The 19184-nt window shown below is 39.0% G+C and overlaps 2 protein-coding genes and 1 non-coding gene across 4 annotated transcripts; 2 read left to right on the forward strand and 1 right to left on the reverse strand.

Moving 5' to 3' along the window:
- The first annotated feature begins 898 nt into the window (after nt 1–898).
- ift70 (intraflagellar transport 70) lies at nt 899–13935 on the forward strand. Of its 2 annotated transcripts, XM_077556255.1 has the most exons (20): nt 899–1066; nt 1356–1421; nt 1905–2114; nt 2253–2309; nt 2386–2521; nt 2603–2707; nt 5496–5624; nt 6119–6168; nt 6621–6773; nt 6856–6921; nt 7000–7053; nt 7134–7199; nt 8659–8735; nt 8870–9077; nt 9172–9219; nt 10555–10626; nt 10714–10817; nt 10908–10986; nt 11071–11200; nt 12213–13935. In XM_077556255.1, the coding sequence occupies exons 1-20, from the start codon at nt 1019–1021 to the stop codon at nt 12347–12349; spliced, it is 1995 nt and encodes a 664-aa protein (XP_077412381.1). In that variant the 5' UTR covers nt 899–1018; the 3' UTR covers nt 12350–13935. The 2 variants fall into 2 exon arrangements, with proteins under 2 accessions (XP_077412381.1, XP_077412382.1); XM_077556256.1 differs by lacking the exon at nt 9172–9219.
- On the reverse strand, nt 12384–18919 carry c2h16orf89 (chromosome 2 C16orf89 homolog). Its single transcript, XM_077556262.1, has 8 exons — nt 18666–18919; nt 17656–17808; nt 15702–15852; nt 15004–15121; nt 14763–14925; nt 14489–14593; nt 14297–14386; nt 12384–12935 (listed from the first exon to the last, which is right to left on the reverse strand). Exons 1-8 carry the CDS (start codon nt 18850–18852, stop codon nt 12832–12834), a joined length of 1071 nt encoding a protein of 356 aa, XP_077412388.1. The 5' UTR covers nt 18853–18919; the 3' UTR covers nt 12384–12831.
- Nucleotides 16021–16114, forward strand: trnai-uau (transfer RNA isoleucine (anticodon UAU)). The gene is made up of 2 exons: nt 16021–16058; nt 16079–16114. It is a non-coding gene; the product is annotated as a tRNA-Ile (tRNA).
- Nucleotides 18920–19184: the final 265 nt, after the last annotated feature.

The following is a 19184-nucleotide window of genomic DNA, read 5'->3' on the forward strand; positions in this document are numbered from 1 at the left end:
ATATATGTATATAAGTGTGTGTGTGTGTGTGTGTGTGTGTGTCAAAGGATTACATTTTGTAATCAGATTAATCACATCTTAGAATTTTGATTAATCACGATTAATCGCTTAATAAAAAAAAGCTAAATTTGAAGAGCACCAGTTATGTGTTAATTCTTTTGACATTTAGTGTTATGAGGACGTCTTCCCCCCCAAAAATTTATCCACTGCACATGCTCATCCTCCTCTTTTTCTTATCAGTTAATTACTTGCATAATTTAAAACAGAAAAAAATGACCCCAATATTTTGACATATAACATACAAATATTCTAAATGTGATACGCAAACATTGATTAAAATCTTTACTTTTATGCATGTGATTATGTTTATTGCTCAAACACAACTTGTACTACCTTAAACGTAGCCATCCGTTGTCACGCTAAAGGATAATCTATGGTAAAAAGTAATAATGCAATTATTCTGTGTTAATTCATGATTAATGCGAAAATGTTTTTATTAATAAACCAGTTAACGCTTTAACTTTGACAGCACTAATATAGAAAGATAGATAGATAGATAGATAGATAGATAGATAGATAGATAGATAGATAGATAGATAGATAGATAGATAGATAGATAGATAGATAGATAGATAGATAGATAGATAGATAGATAGATATTGTTAGGCACAATTGATTTGGCTCTTTATTAAAAACAGCAGAACTATTTTTATTTTTTCCACCATTTATTTTTGCTGTTTTCATTATTGACAATAAACCACGCGAATTTCTGTCTATAATTATTTATGTAAATAACAGATAATTTAAAACAACGACTCCTGCATCTTCAAAGATGATTGGCTAACATAGAAGTCCGTCAAATGTCTAACTTCCGGTCTGTGAGGTTGCTAGGCAACACAAGTCCGCTTGCGCTGAGCGTTCACGGCTGCTAGCAAACTAGCTAGTTAGCGTTGCTTTTTGTGTGTGGATTTAGTCGATTTTTGCTCATTTAGAGCCGTGCAAATTACACTTTGGCATCATGATGACTATAAAAGACGGAGAGTACACTGCTACAATCTATAAACTGGTAAGAATACGAAACTTATGACGGGGTAGTCAAGTATGTGTTTAGCTTACTTAGCTTGGTATCTTGACATTACTACACGTCGTTCAAACTTTTAAAAAAAATCTATTGAATTATGTGACATTTTCTTGTTCGTGAGCGACGGTGCACTTCTAACCTTGCTCACGAATACATGAAATTTTACAAAGTGAGATTTGTCGGTCAGCTCAAGACCGTTTGCCGTTTAATAATAAATATGTTGTTTTATGTGTAGCCTCGATAGTTAACACGATCAATGTTGATTTTCTTTTAGATTAAGGAGAGTCAGTATGTTGAGGCAATTCACATCCTCAACAGCCAACTTCAAAAGCACACTCGGGTAAGTGTTTGATCATGAGGACGACTCATCATCCCCACAGCTTCAAATATTGGAGGAAAAAATGAGCACACTCCAATGAAAGTCTTTGTTGTTAGACTAGAACATTAAACCAAAATGAAAATAGTAAATAAAATTAAAAAAATGGATTAGTGGTTAGCAAGCATGCTTGCTTCTAGATTAAGAGGTTTTGGGTTCAAATCTGGTTGCCAGCCTTCCCATGTGGAGGTGCGTTCTCCCGCTTTTGTGGATTATTTCAATTTCCTCATATATTCTAAAAACATGCATGTTTGGGACATTGTAGATTCAAAATTATTCATAGGTGTGATTGTTGGTGCAGTCCAGGGTGTATCCAGTCTCCGGCCCAAAAGTATTCTGGGATAAGATGTGCCTCATGCAACCCTAATAACGACATGTGGTATAGAAAATTGGTTTAATAATCCTCAAAATTATGAAAATAGTTTTTGTGTTCGTGTTTCCCCCCAGTCCCGGGCAGCGCTTTCCCTGCTGGGCTTCTGCTACTACCATATCCAGGACTTCAGTGGCGCGGCCGAGTGCTATGAGCAGCTCACGCAGCTGCACCCCGAAGTGGAGGAGTACCGGGTGTACTACGCCCAGAGCCTGTACAAGGCGGGCGCCTACGCCGAGGCCACCTTGGCCTCTTTCGCCCTGGACACTCCAAACAGCCACACTAAGGTCTGCTCACTTCTTCGACAATCCTCACAATGATAAACTTGGTGTCTAATGAATACATCAAATAGGAGGAAAAAACAACACAGCTGCCCATTCAAAGTGTTTTTTCAAAATGGTCAGTCTTCCTCTTTCTTCTCACAGATGGTCAAACTGCAAGCCTCCATCAAATATTTTGAGGAGAATTACTCTGCTGCAAAGGTAACCTAAACCTCACTGCTGTTGACAATATTTCTGACTCATAGATACTATTGCTGACTGATGCGTATGTGTGCAGTCTCTGGTGGAGCAACTTCCCCCGGAGGACACAGACTACGTGTACAACATGGGCTGCCTGCTTTACCAGGATGCCAAATACGAGGACGCCTGCAAGAAGTTCACGTCAGCCATGCAGGTGCTGGGATACGTGCCTGGTAAGTGTACTCAAATCATAAATCACTGTTATTAAAAAAAAAAAAAGTATCTTAATTCACGTTTTTTGTTCTCTGTGCCAGCGTTATCGTACAACATTGCACTGTGCTACTACAGGCTCAGCAACTACGCACAGGCCCTCAAATACATCGGCGAGATCATCGAGCGAGGCATCCGGGAACATCCAGGTAAGCCTGCAGCGATGTATCTGATCAGAACTGCGGTTTCAAACTTTTATCAAGAGCCATAAGTTTATGGCCTTGTTATAACAGTAGAACCACATCAACGTCCAATTGTTAAGAGCTGTACGTTACATTACAAAAAAAAAATCATGCTGAGTAGGGGTGTGCCAAAAAATAGATTCTCATTTAGTACGATTCAGAATCAATTTTAAATGTCCCCAAATCGATTTTATTTAAATTATTTTATACTGTCTTGCCTTTGTCTGTGTGTGCCTTTATTGGGAGCGCTGTTCATGTTGTACCCGCTTTGGCCACTTAGGGGCAGTGTGGTTCCACGCGGTCTAATACACTGTTAAGTTGTAGCCACATTAGTAGAAGGAAAAAGTCACGATCAAGTTATTCTAATAAAAGTTGTTTTTTTGCAGTGTGGAGCCGTTCTTTTGAGTGATAAAAGTGCCGCGAGTAGCGCGCTAATTAGCATTAGCGAGTCAGACTAGAGTAGATCATTACAATTTCTTGCACATCTATAGATTGAAGCAAAAATCGTTGTCAATCAAATCATTTTGAATCAAAAATATTTTTTAATCGATTCGCAGACCCAAAAATCAGAATTGAATCAAATCGTGAGACATTCAAAGATTGCCACCCCTAATGCTGCGTGTAGTTTTTCTGTTCACAGTTCATAGCTCATATCCAGTTTTGTAAGGCAGTGGTTCTCAAAAACTGGGGTTTGCTTGGATGTGCTGCAAAATCATTAGCAATAAATTATTTTGTTTAATCATTCAGGAAAGTGGCATACTGTACAGTGCGCCAATAAAAAATATGGAAAAACAGTGACTCCTCCCTACCTTAAAATTTTGGCCAATCAAAAGCTAAATAAGTATTTTTTTTTATATATTTTTATTTTTTTATTTTTTATTTTTTATTTTTTATTTTTTATTTATTTATTTTTATTAGAAAAACGATAATATAACAAGAATTAAGTATTATTATTATTATGCTCTAGTAGTGATGGGTCCGGCAACACCAATGCATCGATGCGTGTGTCAAGTTGGTAGAGGAACCCCCGTGTCGGTGCGTGTAGCGCTTTGTGAAAACCACGTGACCGACACAGCCGCTGTGTCACTCATCGCTACCTGTTACAAGGTGTCGAGCTTTATAAGGGAGTGCCGAAGCGCATCTGTCTGTGGGTTGCGTCTCTAATGATTCGCACATCTTTTGAGGCTCACATAATTCCTTGCAAGTCAGTGTGATAGGGATTCCGAAAGGAAAAGAGAAAGGACTTTCCTACACGCTAGAATCAAATCACAGTAAAATCTTTTGATTGACCATTTGGATCTCATATCAATTCAGTTTCACTTTCCTTACATTATAGGAAGTGATTCTCTAAGGTAAGTACTGTGACCATTTAGCTCAATGGTTAAAGAGACTACATGAGCGGAGTAAGTTGCTTGTGTGTGTTGAGGTTTAGGTTCGAGCCCCGATTACAACATTGTAAACTCCATCTATGCACTTTATTAACGCTAAATTTTTGCACCGGGTGTTTCATTTTTGAAACCAAACATGCATTGGATTAGACAATTCTCAGTTATGAGTCCTCATATGTTTTTCACTCAGATTTTCAAATGGACACGTTCACACTATTTATTGACGCTATCTACCCATCCAAACATTTTCAATTTAAATGAAGAAATGAATACAGTAGGAAATACAAAGACTTATTTAATTGAAGTCAAATTTGTGTCAGTTGAGTCTGTCACCTTGGTTACCTTTGGTGTATTTGAATATGATAAGACTGCCAATGCACAATTTTATTTGATAAACCTTATTATTATTCTAACACAATTTTACATTCATAGGTCCAAATTTATGCATAAGAAACCATCCTTCATTGAGTTTTTTTTGTATGCATTAAAAGTTATTTTTCATCATTATCTACTTGTATGTATCCAAAAGCTGTGAAAACATATTACTGTAAACTTTTTCATTTATTGATGTGACTTTGTGCTATCTTTTTTTTTCTTTTTGTTATATTGTTGATTTTATTTTGTTTAGCTTCTTTAGATTTTTTTTTACCTCCCTGACGTGTTCTGTGTTCGATTTGTTTGCATTGTATACAATGTTTCTATTTTTTTCCCCATACTTTGTATACTGTTTAATGTTTGTTTGAATAAAGTTTCTAAGAGAAAGAATAAAAAAAAGTCACCTCAGTTACCTTAGCGATATTTAAGGTACAGCAAGTATCAGTATTCAGTGACACAGTATCAACACAGTGCGTCATTGTGTCAACACGCTTCATGATGCTTCATCGACCCGTCACTATGTTTTAGAGAATAAAGAGGTATTTTCCAAAACATATACTGTCTATATTACAATAATACATTCATAATTTAAAATATGGCTTTCTACTTTCATTAAACTTTAACTTTAAAATCATAATATTACTACTTTATCAAAATAAATAAAAAAGACTGTTAAATATGACTATCTTATAAGTTTGCCTCTTTTTTTTTTTAAATCCTGAAAAAAAATTATTTTCTTGTAAAGATCACAACTTTTTCCTGGATTCTTGTAACATTACCCCCCCCCCCCCCCCCCCACACACACACACACAAAAAAAAACCCAACATTTTTACCATTACTTAAGGACATTATTTTTAAGCAAAAATTTATAACGCTTTACTTCCTATGGCATTTAGGGGTATACATTGTAGCTTTGTTTAATTGACGTTAACATTATAGGTCTCTCAAAAAGTTAAGATAACCTTTCCTGTGCGTCTCGTCCCTGCGGCAGAGCTGAGCGTGGGCCTGACGACGGAGGGCATCGACGTGCGCAGCGTGGGCAACACGCTGGTGCTGCATCAGACCGCCTTGGTGGAGGCCTTCAACCTCAAGGCTGCCATCGAGTACCAGCTGAGGAACCGTAAGAGACAACAAACTGCACATCAGCAAACACATACAGTGCACAAACATGACCAACTATAGCTTTGATTGACAGCTGGAAGCCATTGTTGCATCCACAATAGCCTTTCACTTCTGTTTGGAGCAGCTTTATTGCACCTTTTTAACTCATTCACTGCCATTGACGGCTATAAACGTCAAAAATTCATTTGAACTATTTCTATTATTTTTATCTCACTTTTTGTTAACAAAAGTAAAAAAAAACCCGTTTTAATTGTAAATTTAGAATAGATATAACATTTGTGATAAATCGTGAGTTAACTAGTAAAGTCATGCGATTAATTACAATAAAAAAATTTAACCACCTGAAGCCCCAAATTTTTAATAATCTTTTTTTTTAATGAATTTATAGCAGGGAATGAGTTAACATGCAAAAATATTTTAATATCCGCATCCATTTTGTGTAATTGCAATGTGAATTAGAGATGGAGTGATTATTTAAATATTCTTTTGCAGTGAAAGGAGCTCAGGAGGCTTTGACGGACATGCCGCCGAGAACAGAGGAGGTAGCCGAGTGTGTGTCTGTGTGTATATTTGTGTGTGTGTCTGTCTGCCGTGGCTGTCCTCCGTCCCGATTCTCTTGTTGGGAAAACATCTAGTGGCATTTGTTACAAAAGTCATGCTGACTGCAACAACGTAAATTGTAATCATGATGTGTCATGCAATTGTTAATAACTGGTTAATACTAGAAAAAAAATCCCATTTGATGATTCACAGAATAATACATTTTAAAAAGTCCACTTTACTCTTGGTCATGTATGCAAATGCAATATACAAACAATATCTCAGTCTGTGTAGTTATGATAATTGCCAACGTGAACAATAGAAATCAATAAACTACACAAGAAATAAACTACAGAGCGAAAAATGTGCATGAGCACTTATTGTCGTGCTATATACGAAATGATCCAGACGTTTAACACAAATGAGCGCAAACATGAGAATATGTTGCACGCAGGAGCTGGACACGGTGACGCTGCACAACCAGGCCCTGCTCAACATGGACAGCAAGCCCTCGCAGGGCTTTGAGAAGTTGGCCTTCCTGCTTCAGCAGCCGTCCTTCCCACCCGTCACCTTCGGGAACCTGCTGCTGCTCTACTGCAAACATGAGGTATTGAATTTTCACGCCATGTCACAGGAGTTCAGCTTTTTCAAGTATTGTTGGGTGTCATTTTGCTCTCATTTCTTGACAGTATTTTGATCTGGCAGCCGACGTCCTGGCAGAAAACGCACACCTCACCTACAAATTGCTCTCTCCAGTGAGCTCTTTTTGTCTTCTGTTTTTTTGTAAAGATTGTCCACAAACTGCAACTTAAATGTTTTTGCTTGTTTGTTAGTACGAGTACGAGTTTCTCGATGCCTTGCTGACTTGCCAGACGGCACCAGAAGAGGTACAAAATAACAAGTCAGGTGCATTTTTGTCATTATTGATATTGCTACATCATTAAAACATTTATTTTTGTGTTTTTAGGCGTTCAGAAAGTTTGATGACATGATCGGCAAAATGACGGAGAAGCTGCGCAAGCTGGCTAAGCAGGTTGTCTACCTCTACTTTCTTTATTCCATCGTGCCCCATTAAAACACCTTACCTGCCTCCGTTTTGTCGTAATTGCTGTAGTCAGCTAAACGCAGGGGTAGCCATTCTTCGAAATCAGAAGAACAAACGTGCATGCATGTAGTTCAAGAAGTCACCACCAGATTTACTATCCTCAACTATTACAAAAAAATATAAAGATATGTTCAAGGTTGAAACATAATGGTCTCACACCAGGAATCTGCAGCAGGTTCAGCGCCTGGTGAAGGCTGAAGATCGTCTTCTTAATTTTCTCTGAAATTCAATTAGCGGTAAATCTATGAGCTCGTCATGCATGTGGAACTTGGGATGGGCGAGTACCAGTACCAGGTATCGCTACGGGCATTTGCATGTGGTATGCAACGTTGTTGCAATATTGTCTGTGGTCCGTGTCTGCACTGCGGTGGTGTGCATTCTTACATCCTGCACACATTCCACTAGAACACATTCGAGAAACAATTTAACGCACATTCACAAATTTTGTTTTCAGTGCCAATAAAGCTGTGATAACGTTTTTTTTTTTAAACAGTCTTAAAAAGGTTTAAAAAAAGGTTTAAATTCAACTTGCAGAAACCTGTAGGAACCCTGCTGGGCCGATACCTGCCCTTATTTCAAGGTATCGGTACTTGCAATGATGGTATCGGCTGTCCTCTTGTGGCTGTTTTACGATTAGGAACTAGAAATTAGAAGAGTCGAAAATTGCCATTAATTTATGCGAATTTAAAGCTACTGAATATGCACCAGGGTTCTGCAGGTTTGAGATGTTTCCGCCTACCAACACACCTGATACTAAAGATCAGGATCGTTATCAGGTGTGGTAGTTAAAGTTAAAGTACCACTGATTGTCACACCCACCTAAGTGGGGCAAAATTCTTTCTCCGCATTTGAACCATCCCCTGAGGAAGCGGTGAGCAGCAGCAGGAGCCGCGCTCGGAAATCAGTTGGTGATCTAACCCCCCAATTCCAACCCTTAATGCTGAGTCTCAAGCAGGGAGGCAAATGGGTGCCATTTTTATAGTCTTTGGTGTGACTCTTACCACCAGGCCGCTGGTGAAGCCTGACGTAGAATATTCAATTTCGAATCACTACTGCCACCTATTGACGAAAAATGAAACTGCACATAAAAAGGCTATTATAAAGATAGTTCGATATAACGGCTTTAAGGAAAAATGCTATATTGGGATGGGTCTTTGGTGTTTGGGGGAAATTTCAGTACTTGGTCTTGGTATTGGTGACGTCTCACGAGTTGAATACTCGTACTGGGAAAAAGTTTTGTCAAACATCCCTATGTGGAACTAAATACACAAAAAGAATCCCTCCTGGAGTGCACAATGCAATTTACTTTACATGTCTATTTCTCAAATTTTTTTTGTGTCTGCATACAAATGAGACTAATTTGGTTGTGTTTGCTGAATGTTTGCAGCTGCAGGAGGCCAAGACGGCTCGAGATGATGACGGGCAGAAGAAAGCCCTCCAAGAGTACGACTCCATGCAGGAGAAGTGAGAACACACACACAACACACACACACACACACACACACACATGACTGTGGAATATATCGAGTTGTTGTTCTATCTTGCATCGAATGTGTCCATCTCAATCTCTAACCTTCTCGTGTTCTTCTTCCCCACAGGTACATTGTGGCCCTGATGGCCCAGGCCAAAATCTACTGGAACCGGGAGAACTTTGCCATGGTGGAGAAGATCTTCCACAAGTCCATGGAGGTGTGCAATGAGGACGACACGTGGAAGCTGAACGTTGCCCACGTGCTCTTCATGCAGAACAAGTACAAGGAGGCCACCAGCTTCTACGAGCCCATCGTCAAGAAGCACTACAACAACGTGAGTCAAGCCACCAGGCGGGTCGAGCATGTGCGCAAAGCTTGTTGTTAAAAAGGGTGGTGAGGTCAAGCTGATAGTTGGCCTTTGTGCGCAGGTGGAGCAGTGTAGCGTGCAGGACTGCCTGTGCACGTGCAAACCGCCGGTAAAAATAAGAGAAAGCAACTTTGCTGTGACTTTTTTCTATGTGTGAAACTCTTCTTTTTTTTATGTTTGCAGTGCTGCTTTGTAGATGCGGTCAAAATGACGAAATGAATCGTTATGCGTATTTGCACTTCCTCTTTGTGTCATTTCAAACAACTGTCAAATTGAGGACATTTGTCTTTATGAACATGTGGGAAAAGTTTTAGTTCATTTCCAGTTTAATGGAATTCAAGACGACTTAAGTAAAAATATAAATGTCATAATAAAAACATGAGCAGAATATAAGAAGAGTCTATGTACACACTTGACATAGATTTTTAAGAAATTATGAATTAGATTCAATTACAGCATCCATGGAAAAGAAAACAAACAAAAAAACATTTAAATTAAACTGAATTTTAGAAAAATACTCTTCAAAATCAAAACCTTTTAGGAAAAAAAATGAAATTAAACAAAATTCCCGAGTTCACAATCAAACAAAATCCAGAAATTTAATTTAAAAACTATTTTTGATTATTTTATATCAGTTGTTTTTTAATTACAGTACAAATAAAAGGTAAATAAAAAAAAATCAGTTTATTGTAATTCATCAAGATAGATATATTTTGACAGTTTTATGTACATTGTGGGCGGCACGGTGACTGACTGGTTAGCACGTCCGCCTCCCAATGCAGAGGACGTGAGATTGAGTCCGGGCTTCGGCCTTCCTGGGTGGAGTTTGCATATTCTCCCCGTGCTTGCGTGGGTTTTCTCCGGGTACTCCGGTTTCCTCCCACATTCCAAAGACATGCATGGCAGGTTAATTGAACACTCCAAATTGTCCATAGGTGTGATTGTGAATGTGGATGGTTGTTTGTCTCTGTGTGCCCTGCGATTGGCTGGCAACCAGTTCAGGGTGTACCCCGCCTACTGCCCGAAGCCAGCTGGGATAGGCTCCAGCGACACTTGTGAGGAAAAGTGGTTAAGAAGATGGATGGATGGATGTACATTGTGATCCATCCATTTATTTTCTGCCGCTTATCCAGGCTGCGGTCGTGGGGGCTGCATGTCCTGGGTCGTCCCTGGGGCTTCCCAGCTGTACATTGTCGTGTAAATCAGAGTGATTATTTATGTGATAAGGAGCAGAATGCCAGCAAATTTTAATGTGATAACTCCATAAACAATTTCAATGTGGCAATCTTCTTGTTTAAATACCCTGCTTGCTATGTCCTCCAGTTTCGACCACTTTAAACTGGTGAAGAATGGATTTGTGATGTCGAAAATGTGGTTTGAAAGTCCAAATATTCTGCAGATAATGATAATAAGCTAATAAATATGTATGTGTTTGTTGATATAGATCTTGAACGTGAGCGCTGTGGTCCTGGCCAACTTGTGTGTGTCCTACATCATGACCAGCCAGAATGAAGAGGTAACTTAAGTAGTACGAGTCTTCACATACTGTCATTCGCTGAATAGTGTGACTATTTAAGACTGGCGTACTAATAATGTCTTCCAGGCTGAGGAGCTGATGAGGAAGATCGAGAAAGAGGAGGAACAGATTTCCTACGACGACCCCGACAAAAAAGTCTTCCACCTGTGCATCGTCAACCTGGTCATCGGGTGACTTTTGCACTTCTCGATAATCCTGAATAGAAACACTATATTTTTGTATACATATACAATATGTTTTTTTTCTTTGTTCATCTTTAGCACATTATACTGTGCCAAGGGCAACTACGACTTTGGCATCTCTCGGCTCATAAAGAGTTTGGAGCCTTACAACAAGAAGGTAATTGCTTGTTATTAATGGATTTAGGCCAACTTTATATTTTAAACTTGGTGCTGTGTGCATGTGTATGTGTGTGTTGTGTAGTTGGGGACGGACACGTGGTTCTACGCTAAGCGCTGTTTCCTGTCCCTGCTGGAGGATATGTCCAAGCACATCATCACGTTGAAGGGGGTGGTGGTCCAAGAGTGCATTCAGTTCTTGGAGAACTGTGAAGGTGACGCTCAAATGCGCACACACATTGCTAAGTACCGACTTGGCTATATCCACTGTGGATCAGATTTGGATAGACACCATCACTGTCGGGCGGAATCTTTATAACTCCCAAAATATTATTTTTCAGTGAATTAAAACAAAAATCACATATGAAATGTAATCTGTATGCAATCTTTCTGCACCAAAACTTGATCACTATCTTTAAAAAATAAAACAAATGGAAGGCCTAGTCAAATAGGTTTAACTAAGCTATTTTTACTCGCATTTGTTTATTGATTCCAATTTTCAAACTTGAGGTGGAATTTCTCACACAGTGTCCAATGGAGTTAGGAGATTTCTCTCAAGCTTTTTTATTAGACACTTTATAATGGTTGATCATTTGTATTAATAATGACTGCAACAAACACGGTGTATTTTAATTCACCATAAGTCCTGTGTTTGTGTCGTATATTTATTTGTAAGAATTTATATTATTTTTGAATTGCCTGATTTATTAGTTTTATGTTTTTTAATTGCTGGCACTTTGCGTACTTCAATTTCGTTGTACTTTGTGCAATGATAATAAGGTCATTCTATCCTATTCTAATGACGACAACAACAACAACAAACAAACAAACAACAGATCTACTGTACATAGGGACTGACCTATAGCATTGATTTGTGAGCAAAATGTCAAATTGACCAAATTTGGAATTAGGAAGTTTCTGCACAACAGTAACAACATGCTGGTGTTAGCTGAGCCTCAGTCTATTTTGTCAAGAACCGTGTAAAAGTAGAAATATTTCAGAAACAAAGTCAAGAATCACAGCAGTTAGTCAAGAATGAAATTAAAACTTTGTCAAAGTCCAAGTCAAAAATCAAAGTCAAGAACCAGTCACGGTGACATTCCCTTATCACCAATATGCTGTAAATTTGTGTCAAAATATTACTTTTATTTTCTAACTGAACATCAAAATATCAAATGTAACCCTCTTAGTATCAATTCAAAATGGTTTTTTTTTTTGTGGTCTCAGAGTACGGAAGGGAGGTGCCCGCCATCATCGAACAGCCGCTGGAGGAGTTTCAGGTCCAAATGGGCAAGAACACGGTCACCTACGAGGCCCGGCTACTCAAGGCCCTTTTCTATAAAGTCACCAGCTGGAATGAGTGACCATGACACGGCCAAAGACAACAACCACTGACTCTATAAGTGGACCATTTCCTTTTATTTGGGATGGAGAGTTTTGTTCGACATACACATATGCTTCATGCATACAAAAAGCCTTAAATACTTCAATAAACTGTATAATACTTCATACACATTCTATATATATATTATATATATATATTATATATACAGGCAGCTTCTCTTGGTGCGTCCAAATAGATTGTTATTTATGTCATTTGTATGTTAGCAGGACGGTCCACAAAGAACACATACAGTAAAATATTGGGCTACTGTAATGATGAAAAAGGCCTTGGTGGAGGTCTACGCTCTGAGTGACTTTCTCTGCCTAAAATATATCTATTGTCCTCCTTATGAAGTAATAGTCCCAAGATTTTAAAAAAAAAATTAAAAAAAAGAAAGAAAGGAAAAGCAGCCAGGCAGGAAAGAAAGTTTCCATTTTGGGTGCCCCGTGGGATGGATGTGGATCAGGAAAGGGGCCTCTTGGTTATGTCCTGCTCCGTCAGGTAGAAGTTTAAATATCCTCCCAGGGCCCCCACCGCCACTGCCGTCATGTGACTAGAGCAGCCATCTTGGGACAACAAAGATATAGGATGGGATACGATGGATGGCAACGCGATGTCACAAAAAGTCAACAAATGTTATGTACACACACACATCTTAACAAGTGAGGAACCAGTCGAAAAATAGTAAAGAACAAATCAAGAACTACAGTGTAAAAAACAACTCAAGAATCGTTCAAAAAAGTCAATAAGAAGTCAACAACTATGTTAGAGAACACTCAAGAACAAGTTAACTCATTCACTGCCATTGACGGCTATAGATGTCAAAAATTAATTTGAACAATTTCTATTAGTTTCACATTTTTTTCCACTTTTGTTAAAAAAGTATAAAAACCTAGAATTTTTTTTATTGTACATTTAGAACAGATATAAAATGTGTGATTAATCGCGACTTAAGTATTGGTAAAAAAGATTATTAAAAATTAGGAGTGTCAAACGATTAAAATTTTTAATTGTAATTAATCACATGACTTCAATAGTTGGCTCATGATTAATCACAAATTTTATATCTGTTCTAAATGTACAATATAAAAATTCTATTTTTTGAAAGTAATAGAAATAGTTCAAATTCATTTTTGACGTCTATTGCCGTCAATGGCAGTGAATGAGTTGAGAAACAGGTCAAGAACCATGCCAATAAAAAAAAAAATTAAGAACCATATCAAGAATAAGCCAAGACCTAGAACTGCATTGTCAAGATTCATTGAAAACCAAAAACGTCAAAGTCAAGACCCACTTCAAAAACAAGTCAGCATGGTTCTTGGCTCTACTTTTTTTGGGTGGACGTGGTTCTTAACTGGTTCTCGTCTCTTCTTTGACTGGGTCAGCTGGACTGATTGTTAACTTCTATTTGGTTCTTGAGAAGATGTTTACTTTCCCCTTGTTTCTGACATGGTTCTTAACTGCTTTTTATTTTTATTTTTTTACTTATTTGACTGGTTGTTAACTGCTTTGTGTCCCTTGTTTTGCTGTGATTTAAAAAAATAATAATAATTACGTGGCTCTTGACTGTTTTTCGACTGTTCTTAGACTTAGTCAGGGCTGTTTCTTAACTTTTTTGACTGGTTGCATATTTTTCCAAGTTGTTTTTTTTTTTTAAACATGTTAACTTGTTCTTGGTCTACCCCTTTCACAATGACCTGGTGCCATTGTTGGTTGTGTTCTTTGTTTTGTTTTTTTAACAGTAGCATTTGTAAATGGCAAACTTGATGCTGGACTAGCAGCAACTCCGCATCAGTTGTTTTGTTAAAAAAAAAAAAAACTTTATTGGCAATCAAAAGCAATTTTCTCTCTGACTTGACTGGGACAGGTGTCGCCACATGGCTCCTGCTACTAACATTTCTCTGCCAGTGACTAACAATGAACCCACCAGGAAGGATCTTCTCCCTCCTCTTGACGCGGTGATGGGGCTGCAGTTGCTCCAACAGCTCGTCCCCGATCATCTGCGAGATGATGCTCCCTGACCGCAACAGCCGGAAAACAGCTCACGTGCTCGTATATATATAGTTGCCACATCTTCAACAGTTGCCGCTTTGAGGGACATAATGATTTCCAGACTTACGGTCGCGGCCGAAGCAGCCCAGCTCGGCGTCCTGCAGCCGCAGGATGTGCTGCAGCCATTCGGCTTTGTAGAAGTCAGAGAAGCCGGCCAGTCCGCAAATGAGGACTGTGAGACAACGCATAAACAAGGCAGGTTTTTGGCTGATATGTGGGTCAAAATTAATTGATGTTGTCTAGTCGTCTTCTGTTTATCTGGTTGATTCATTAACTAATCAAGAGCTGCGTCCCAAAACATTTGTCCATATTTTTCTTAAGGCGAGGAAATTGTCACTGACTGTTCTCGATGAAGATGTCTGCCGTCTGCTGGCTGAGCCCATCGGCGATGATGTCCTGGTTGGTTTTCATCATGTTGGAGCAGAAGATCTTCTGGTAGCTGCGCTCCGTCATGTTAGCGCGGGACAAACGCGTGTCGCCCTTCAGTAGGTTCGAGCACCCTTTCTGACGCGTGCACACACAAAGCACACGTTAGCCTCTCGACAAACAACGTGCAAATTCCCGTCTGCTAGCGATCCTCACCATCTTCCCGATCATGAAGTAGAGCAGCTGGTGTGACAGCGAGTAATGCGGACAACCAAATTGGGTCATGGTGTCGCGGCAGGGCTTGGTCACTATGCACGGCGTCCCCTTTTGTTTCCTAAAATGAATTAAAAATAATAATTTGTGAATACATTTGTAATCTTATGTGAATATGTATTTTTCTGATACAGTAATATTTTTTTATAAAAATATATATTTTTGTGCATTTCAGAGTCTACTTTTTTTTATTTTTACTGCACATGACTACAGAATTTGAATGAGAACTTTTTTTTTAAACAGAAGTATTTGTCAACCCAAAACCTTTCTTTACAATAATAATAAGATGTACGTGCCCCCAATATGGGCTTAAATGAGGGGGCGGCCATTTTGCCACTTGCTGCAACTGAAAATGACATCACAGTTGCTCAGTTAGCGACCAATCACTGCTCCCCTCTTTTCTGAAGCTGAGCTGTGATCGGTTGTTACCTGAGACCGGAGCAACTATGATGTCATTTTCAGTTGACAGTAAGTGGCAAAATGGCCGCCACTGAGATGCATGCAAAAACTAGTGGATTTTGATGCTCAACTCATAATCTAGAAATATTAAAATATAAATATTAATCACAATACCATGTTTAGACTAGTAGGGCTGCATAGAACGTATTATTGTAAATATTTTCGGGGTTGACTTTCCCCACCAGGTTCCGAGGAGCAGCGTGAGGCACTTGTCACTGAGCTGCTCATCGTAGCACTCGCTGGTGGTGGTGGCGGCGTACACCAGGCTGGCGTCGGTGCTGCTGCGCTCCTGGTTGACCTGCCAGAACGTCCACGACAGAAGAGGCTCAAACTCTGCAAAGTCGGGACACAGTGCAGGTGCAAAAGATCTCAGGACAAATACCACAACAGAGTGAACCTGTGCTACACTTACATAGATCTTGTTGATTCAATCTTTATGGGTTGACCCGGCCGTGACCTTAACCTTAGCTTCAGAGCCAGATGACAATGAATGGTGCCCATGCTCTAGTGGCGCAATCGGTTAGCGCGCGGTACTTATAAGACAGTAACCTGCAAAGTCATGCCGAGGTTGTGAGTTTAAGCCTCACCTGGAGCAATTTATTTGACAATGCTTCTCCTACTTTTTACACCAATACCGCCTCGAAAATATTTTGCTGTGTATGTACTATACCAACATTAAACTAAAGTTGCAAAGTAGGACCACTGGACCAAGTGCTCATCGAAAAAATAAGGCGCACATTTTACTCCTAAAAACTGTATTTAATATTATTGTCAGACACTGTAACATGTACACGTTCAACATTAACATTGTGCTTAACTCATTCACTGCCATTGACGGCTATAAACGTCAAAAATTCATTTGAACTATTTCTATTAGTTTAACATTTTTTCCCACTTTTGTTAACAAGAGTATGAAAACCTAGATTTTTTTTATTGTATTAGAACAGATATAAAATTTGTGATTAACTGTGAGTTAATAAGTGAAGTCATGCGATTAATTACAATTAAAAATTGTAATCGCCTGGCGCCCCTAATTTTTAATAATCTTTTATTTTAAAAAAGAAAAAAGAAAATATTTTTTTTTTTAAAATTATATGTTTTTTTTGTTTAAAAGAAAAGATTATTAAAATTTAGGGGCATCAGGCGATTCAAATTTGTAATTGTAATTAATCGCATGACTTCACTAGTTAACTCACGATTAATCACAAATTTTATATGTGTTCTAAACGTACAAAAAAATCTAGGTTTTCATACTCTTGTTAACAAAAATGGGGAAAAAAACTGTTAAATTAATCGATATAGTTAAAATGATTTTTTAAAAGTCTATAGCTGCCAATGGCAGTGAATGAGTTAAATATAGGGAAAAGCTGAACAATTATAATTAGTGTTGTTCCGATACCGTTTTTTAGCCCCCGATACCGATTCCGATACCCAGCTTTGCAGTATCGGCCGATGCCGATACCATACCAATACCTACGTTGTTTTTTTCTCAACATGAAAAAGCTGTCCTGCCATTGGTTCAGAGCATTCAAGGGCCAATAGGATATCTTAGCTCGGCATGCAGTGAACATGTCACACATTAGTGAATTTCGTGCAAGAGCAAGACACAAGATGCTGCATCCAAAGTCCTATATTAGCGTCAGAATTAATGGTATTAGCATGTTACTTGTTAGTACTCACCGATACCACTGTTTTAATGCACTATCGGGGCCTCTGCCGATACCAGTATCGCGACAATACTAATTATAATACACTGTCAATTCAAAATTGTTCCTGAATCAATGTATAGTACTTCAAAGGTAAATACAACTGAACTGTACGAAACAAATGGACTAACTGACTAACTAAGTTGAAACCACTGGAACCTTACACACACGTTGAATATTTCATTCAGTGTTTGATTGGTGTACCACAAGAGGGAGCCACACTTTGACAATCACAGCTGCATACACTCAATATCCAACTATGCCCACTGAGCACAGATTTACTTTTGATTATTGTTGAATGAAAAGAAATTGTAACATTACCAGAAAACGTAATTTTGAGAGAAAAAGCTATAATGTTACTGTTTTACGACAAAAATGAAATAAAATAAAATGTATCATTCACATTGAATTCTAATTTTAACATGGCTACCTTGGTAGTACTTGGGGTCGTTGTGACGCAAGGCGGCGACGGCGTTGTCGAAGATGCGGTCCAGACGCTTGACCAGACCCACAGCCGCCGTCCTCTGAGCCCAGCTGATCGGGTCCGAGTGAGGCCACGTCCGCACCGCCTCCTTCAGCTCGGCTAACACAAAAATTACCAAGAAAAACTTGCAATTACCCTAGAAGGGAAAACGTTTCTAATATTGCCTGAAAGTGTTTAATAAAGTTATAATATTTCTACAAAATTTGGAATTTTACAACAAAACCTCCAATTACACAAAATTAAAAACTATAATTTACATTGATTTCCCCCCCCCCTAATAAAGCTGTACAGTTGGGCCTATCCATGGACAAAATTATGTTACGTCAAAAAAGATTGAGGCTTGAAGTCAGAATATTAGCAGAAAACATTTCACACACGTGGAGTTAACATTGCAGTACAGTATTGCAACACAAATAATAGCTTGATCTACAGAAACAGTCAACATTTTACAAAGAAAAGACACAATTATAAAAGAAAATAGGTATAAATTTCAAGAGAGAAAATTATCTACGGTATATCTTCAGGAAATGCTAGAATTGTGTGGTAATTTTAATTTCAGTTTTTACGTGAATAAAGTTATAACTATATGGGAATCCAAGTTGTAATAGGGCGAGAAAAATACAAGTCATAATTTGAGGTTATATCTGCAGAAAAATGTAGAATTTGTAACCCCCCCCCCCCCCCCAACACACACACACACACACACACACAGGAGGGAAGAAAAAATAATCAATATTACAGGAGGAAAGTGCACTTGTGTAATATTTCCAAAACAACAACTAAGGCCACACTGTCAAGAAAACAGCTTTCCTGACAACAAATTTGACGTGAAGCTAATTCAAAAGTGGTTATGTCAACCAGCCAGTGTAATTGCAGCATGCAGCTGTTGGCCGTTTACAGCTGGACGGCAACTGCGCCACAAAGCACAAACGCGGCCCCGGGCCCCCACCACCCACCCTGCAGCATGAGGAAGCCCACCACGCCGTCCAGGTTGATGTGCTCGTGCTGGCGCTCCAGGAAGGCGGCGCCCTTGGAGAGGCTCCCCAGCACGTCGTCGATGACCTCCGCCTGCGAGCAGCAGCAGCAGCACGCCCCCGCCAACAGCGCCACGAAGGCGGCCAGCCGCAGCTTCGAAATCCGCATGCTTGGAGCTCGCTCCGACTCCGAGGACACGTGAACGGTGAACGCGTCCTAGAAAGCCTGCAGGGGACGTAGCGCACGAGTGACGTCATGAAAACAGGCCTGCATCTGCTTATTTTTATTTGTATTTTTAAATCAATACATTCTAATAATTTGGTGCGATTAATGATTTAGACGTAAAAAAGAGTGAGCTAATATAACATATTATTCGCATCCATCCCACCTGAGCACGGCCAAAACGATTTTTGGGTGGAAACGTAATAATATTTGATATTTATATTTTCAATCAGCAAAACACAAGTTTAGAAACAAAAACAATATTATCAACAGCGTTT

Source organism: Vanacampus margaritifer, chromosome 2 (assembly GCF_051991255.1).
Source record: "Vanacampus margaritifer isolate UIUO_Vmar chromosome 2, RoL_Vmar_1.0, whole genome shotgun sequence".
NCBI lineage: Eukaryota > Metazoa > Chordata > Actinopteri > Syngnathiformes > Syngnathidae > Vanacampus > Vanacampus margaritifer.